This window comes from Centruroides vittatus, unplaced genomic scaffold (assembly GCF_030686945.1).
Source record: "Centruroides vittatus isolate TY-2023 unplaced genomic scaffold, ASM3068694v2 contig_1312, whole genome shotgun sequence".
NCBI classification, from domain to species: Eukaryota; Metazoa; Arthropoda; class Arachnida; order Scorpiones; family Buthidae; genus Centruroides; species Centruroides vittatus.
Window position 1 is genome coordinate 43,163 of NW_027120835.1, and position 6,413 is coordinate 49,575.

Here is a 6,413-nt window from a genome sequence, read left to right on the forward strand (position 1 = left end):
TTTTATTTATAAAAATGTAATTTATAAAATATATTTTTTAATTATTTAAATATAAAAAAATTGAATTAATTTAAATTTTTTTTTTTTTTTTTTTTTTTGCTTATTTTCTCGAATTAATTCAAAAACGAAGGATTTTTTTGCGCTAGAATTAAGGGAAAAATATATAATAATAACATTTTAAAAATATTTTGATTTGTTTATAAACGTTTGTAACTTCTTAACAGATAAATTTATAAATAAATTACTTTATATTCTTCGTAAGTTTCCATTAGAAGAATAATGAAAGTTACATTTTCTTTTAGCAGGCGAATCAATTTTTCATATCATCGTGTTTAGAATATGGCTAAATAATTAAATATTCAAAAGCTTTCTTTCAAAATCAAGTGGAAGAAAGTCGTTAAAGTGAGAATGAAAGGTTTTTATAAACCTGTATTCTGAGAATAAAGCTTTTAGATACGTACTTGGAAGTTGATTTACACCTTAACGTATTGGCTGCAGCAAGCATAAATCATATTTTGCAACTGTTAACTAACGCGGGTGCACAGACCTTATAGAATGTTTTATTAAAGATTTTTATTAAAATATAATATCTTTCAGCCTTATTTTAATTCGTATTTTCTAACTAAAGTTTGATTGAATTTATGCTAATTTCATCTTTAATTTAAAAAACAAAAAATGTAAACTAATTTCGTTTAATAAATTCGATTTTCTCATTTAATTATCCTTATTACAGAAGAAAATAAATTTTTTTTGACAAAGTTTTCGAGAGAAAATGAGGGGTTTATCTAATTTTCTTTAAAGAATTGCGTGAGAAAAAGTGCTCTTAGTGATCAAAGGTTCTATTCGTTTTTTTTTCAAATCCGGATCATGACACGTTGCTACTCATTATGTTTATATCATTAAAGGTCAAAGGTTGCATTAGAAAAACTTTCGGTTCTTGTGAATTTCGAAGAATCGTCGGTGATCCGTCTGTTATCCGGATGAAGGGTCGAGAGGTGAGGACGTCCAGAACACCTGAAGGTCGTCAAAGTGAATGCACTGTCCAATAATTCACAACTTGCACTATATATAAAGGCGTGCCAACTCGCCAGACAAAGAGTAACTCAGTCAAGTTAAACATATTCCTATAATTTTTGCTCTTTTGAAACTGCATTCAAAGTGAAAGTATATCCTAAAATGAAGTTAGCATTTTTACTACTTATACTTGGTGAGTTTGATATTTAATTTCATTAATTAATGCAATTTATATAAACATTCACTTTATATTTATATTTTTGCCCAGGAATATTTCTGATTGGAGTATATTCCCAAGAAAGTTATCGAAGAGTAAGTACTTCATTCTACAAAATTAATCTATTTTCTACCGTAAAACTGTTGAATAATCAGCCTAGTTTATAGATTATTTTTCGTGATAATTTTTATTAATTTTAAATATTTAAAATGGAGTAAAGTCTTAAAGTTTATTTCTTAAGAATTCTTAAATCAAAGATGATAAACTAGCATTTAAAAGCCTACACTTATAACAATCGTTACATCTTTTTACGTTGAGTATTATTTAATTCTATAGGAATCAAATCGGGGAATAAGTCGATACGACAGAAATAAGCAAAACCAATATAAAACGCCACGAAGAACGCCCTCACCTCCTAGGAGACATCAACCACCTAATAGAAAATCGCATACTCCTCCTCCTAGAAGACCATATCCTACTCAAAAATCTCAAAATACTCCAAAGTACTTTCCAGAGCCTACAAGCAAACCAACGAGAAGACCATATAGACCGGCTAGCCCACCCAAAAATTATAAAAAATCTTCAATTCCAGGAGTACCAGGTAGAGATTATCCAACTTTCAATATCCCAAGTAAAGATTTCGAGTGCCGTGGAAAGGCTCCAGGTTACTACGCCGATGTGAATACTCGTTGTCAGGTAAATCATATACTCTTTTAGAATTTTTGTGGAGTTTTAAGTATTTTTTTATGTATTTTTTTGCATATTTTTAGACTTATCACATTTGCTTAAATACCGGCGGTAAAAGAAGTTTCCTGTGCGTCAATGGAACAGTTTTCAATCAGAGGTCTTTCACTTGTGACTGGTGGAATAAAGTTAATTGCCAAGAATCGCCGAAGTTCTTCCATAGAAATTCAGAAATTGGAAAAGAAGAGAATTCGCATAGAAGATTTCCCATTAATCCTCGCAATAGAAACCCATATTGACTATCGGGTTGAAAGCTTATTGTAACCATTCATGTTTTTTTTATATTAAATTTTTCGACTCGTGTCTCTTAATTTGCCTACATTCTTTTTTTAAAACCACATATACTAAGAACAAATGTAAAAATATTTACTTTTCACCGATCGTGTTCGACCCCATTAAGGGCAGGCCCGTTCTGTGTGAGAAAAACTAAAACAGATCCCATAGTCAGGGCTGGACTAAACTTTGTAAGGCCCTGAGCTATAGACTCATAACGCGAGACCCTAAACTGCAGCTTATTTTATGTGCAAATCCGACCTGCCCATAGTGTATTGATATGAAAAGGTAAACTTACGATTTTATCTGACCAAATATAAAAATATATAATATCAAAATAAATAAAGTTATTGTTATACATATTTATGAGAAAGTTAAACGTAAATATTCAATAATTTCAATAATATTATATTAAATATTCAAATACAGAGTTTATATAATAAGATTAACAAATATAAAATAAACTTTTCTTTCTAAAATAATAAAAAATTTAAATGAAAATATGGAATATAAATTCATAGAAACTCATTTTAAACATTTTATATTAATTTTTTATCTGGTCCTCTTTAACGTAGTATAATTTATAAGCCGGTACTTCTTCGTTGACTGTTTCTTTAGCAGCGTTACCGTCTTCTGTCGAGTTTTTGGTTATTGCAACATGATTTTGGTAAACAAGAATTGGTTTTAGACCCTTTTCATCAGAGGAAGGTAAGCTGCTTTCCCCTTGTTGAGAGGGCTGACCAAGCATAGATTGATCTTTAACATTCAATTCGCTGCTCTTCTGGTGACTACCAAATGTTGAGGTATAATTGCTATTCGATAATTGATCTGGGGATCTATATTCTTTTGGAAGATCATCTCTTGGTGCATTTACAAGTGGAGATTCGGTAGCCCATTCTGATGAAGTCTGCGAGGAGTATTCATTGTATCGCCAACTTGGAGATGCCCAAATATTTGACCGAGGATAGCTCGATGGCTGAGATCCTCTTCCATAATTCGATGATTGAAGATTGTTAGACTGGGAACCAGAAAATCCACGTGGTCGTTGGTTGAATCGAGTATTTTGGAAATCGGAAGGTTTATTGTTATTCAATGATCCGGATCCCCTTGGATATGTCGAAAACTGATTACTCATGTTTGCTCTTCCTGGTAAACCTCCGAAGCCTACAGGTTTTTGTACATCGTAACCTTCAGATCCAATTGATGGCCTTTGAGTAGTGTAGGGATATCGTCTACCTGTTAATCGATTATCAAATGGAGGTTGTTGTGATCCTGGTCTTCCATATGGTTTTCCTATTTCAGGAGATTCTCTTCCAGATGAATACTGATCTGATCCTGGTCGTGTTCTATCAGGTTGTTCAAATGGTTGTCTGCCATATGGATAACGTCCTGATCCTGGTCGTGTTCTATCAGGTTGTTCAAATGGTTGTCTGCCATATGGATAACGTCCTGATCCTGGTCGTGTTCTATCAGGTTGTTCAAATGGTTGTCTTCCATATGATCCTGGTTGTGTTCCGTCTAGTGATGAACCTGGAGAAGCTGGTCTCACATCTGGTCTACCGAAAACTGATTCTCGTGAATCTGGTTGATGTCCTCCAAAAGGGTAACGTTCCGATCCTATTTTCGATCTGTCAAATGATGGTCTCAAAGTTGTATGAGATGAGGGTTGTCTACCATAAGGATATCTGTTTGTTTCTGGTTTTGTTGTAACAAAAGATCCTGATTCTGGTCTGCCGAAAGGTGATCGTGTAGATCCAGTTGAAAAGGGTTGTCTTCCATCAGGATATCGTGTAGATTCAGTTGTAAAAGGTCGTCTTCCATCGGGATATCTTTCAGATCCTGGTTGTTTATTATCAAGCGATGATGATTCATAAGATCCTGGTCGTAATTCTGGTTTATCAAACGATGATTCATGAGATCCTGGTCGTAATTCTGGTTTATCGAAATGAGAATCTCTGGATCCTGTTACAGATGGCCGTCCTCCAGACGAAAAACGGTCTCCGGGCTGGGGCTGACTAAAGGGATAACGCTGTGAGCCTGTTGAAGGAAATTGTCTTCCGTAAGGATATTCTGGTTTAAGAGTTCCTGGCCGTGTCCTTGGTCTGTCAGTAAGAGGTCCTTTAACACCTGCTAAAGGCTTTTGAGTATCAAAAGATGATCCCCGAAATCCTGGTTGAGGTTGCCTTCTATTGTACAACGAACTTTGCGATCCGGTAGGTAGTGGTTGCCTATCAAATGGCGATTGGGTTTGTTGCCTATTCCATGATGAATCTTGTGATCCTGTTGGTCTGGATGATCCTGTTTGACTATCACCATATTGTCCAGGACGATCGAATTGAGATTGTGTACCATATCCAGTCGAGGGACCATAACGATCCTGTTCACCAACAATACCTCTTTGATCTGATCCATAACGTGTATTATTCGCTTGATCTCTTTCAGAAAATGGAGTTAACTGATTCTGAGAATGCAAACTTCCGTATCCTTGCTGTCCGTAAGAAGGACGGGCAGGGAATCTCCTCGTAGAGTAAGGCCCACCAAGCCCATTATAAGTATTATTGGAAGATTTTCCTAACAATTCGTTTACGTTGTAGAAATTTGGAGAATCTTGACATCTTACAGAATACCAATGATCGCAGCTGAGGATCTGTTGATTAAACAAGGTTCCTCTGGGACAAAGAAAAGATTCTTTTCTGTTGTTATGACAGACATGATAAACCTAGAAAGAAATATTATAAATTTTGTATTAAATAAACCATAAGAAATAGAGTAAAATGTAGCCATATTTTTAATTTAACGCCTCTGAAATTGGCACTAAATCAAATACAACGTTAAAATGAAGTTCTTGAACAATAATAATTTATATATAGTACAGAGTTTATTTAGTGAAAAATTCATTTAATATTAATATAGAGGAGATCGGCTCTTAAGCATCTTTGGAGCTATACGAGGGTAGCGCTGTTTAGGAGGACATTATATCAAAGTTTGACTGAATTTTTGAATGAACTATACCTGGCATTGAAAGTCCAAATCGGCATACATTCCATAAGAGTAACGATGCACAGAACAGTCGAAATTGTTTCTGTAGTAATCAGGAAGAGCATTTTCTTCAGAGCCATCTCGATTTCTATAATCCCTAGCAGAAGTTTCATCCGGAGTATAATACGCAGGTTGGGCTTTTTGGGCATCTTCAAAATTCTAAGATTATAGACGAAAAATCGATTTTCAATAATAATTTTACTTTTATATCTTTATTATCTGTTATTTTAATTCATTTTTAACTCACCTCTGCGTTATAAAGGGGACATATTCCTGCAAAGAAAGAGTAATAATTGTTAATTAACTAATTTAAAATTGATTTGTTAATTTTATAGTTATTAAAATGAATTAATTAATAATTAATAGTTATTTAATAAGTACTTATGGTTCTATAATTACTGAAATGCTTGCTGCTTATCACGTTTTCAATTTCAGATAATTAAAATTATTGGAGTTTCTAACTGAATTTAAGGAAGTTTAGAAATAATAATTTTTAATTTTAATTATTCCTTAAATTAAACTTTTTACTAATATTTTAAAGAAATTAATACAATTTAAGGACGACAAATTCCCAGATGTGCAATATCACACCCGCATCGACAGTCAGACACACGTAATTTCATTTTGTAATCATTACTCATTAAAAAAAATGATATAATAAATCATTAAAAACACGTCAAAACTACACAAAATAAAGAAAATAATAAAAATTTCCTATTTTAAAATAATAAAACATTAAAATATTTTCTGATCAGCTGACAGAAATGGGAAAAATAAAGAATAAAACTCACCCAAAATTATTGACAAAACAAAATAACTCATTAAAGAAGACATTTTTTTAACACGTCTTGGACGTGTTAGAAGCTAAAGGAAATTAAATAAGTTTAGAAAAATCAAGCAAGGGGGTGACTTTTATAGGAAAATGAAAACGGATGTCATTAGAATCTCAAGGACTGTGCGTCATCTTTTCGAATGGTAGGAGGTGGAGAACTGATTATTAACCTGTAAAAACGCCTCTCATTACCAAAACCAAGGCGGGTGATTGTTTTACAGAAGTAGAAACCCTAATTAGTCTTCGAATTAGGTGAATCAGTTGTATTTCGGTATCGTTTGAATTGTAAATTTT

The 6,413-nt window shown here is 33.1% G+C and overlaps 1 protein-coding gene and 1 long non-coding RNA gene across 2 annotated transcripts; one reads left to right on the forward strand and one right to left on the reverse strand.

Moving 5' to 3' along the window:
* The first annotated feature begins 1,110 nt into the window (after positions 1–1,110).
* On the forward strand, positions 1,111–1,622 carry LOC136990410 (uncharacterized). Its single transcript, XR_010883057.1, has 3 exons — positions 1,111–1,207; positions 1,283–1,326; positions 1,568–1,622. It is a non-coding gene; the product is annotated as an uncharacterized lncRNA (long non-coding RNA).
* A 1,018-nt stretch (positions 1,623–2,640) lies between these two features.
* LOC136990352 (filaggrin-2-like) lies at positions 2,641–6,174 on the reverse strand. The gene is made up of 4 exons (XM_067288745.1): positions 6,079–6,174; positions 5,535–5,560; positions 5,261–5,446; positions 2,641–4,967 (listed from the first exon to the last, which is right to left on the reverse strand). The coding sequence occupies exons 1-4, from the start codon at positions 6,119–6,121 to the stop codon at positions 2,793–2,795; spliced, it is 2,430 nt and encodes an 809-aa protein (XP_067144846.1). The 5' UTR covers positions 6,122–6,174; the 3' UTR covers positions 2,641–2,792.
* Between the last annotated feature and the right edge of the window lie 239 nt (positions 6,175–6,413).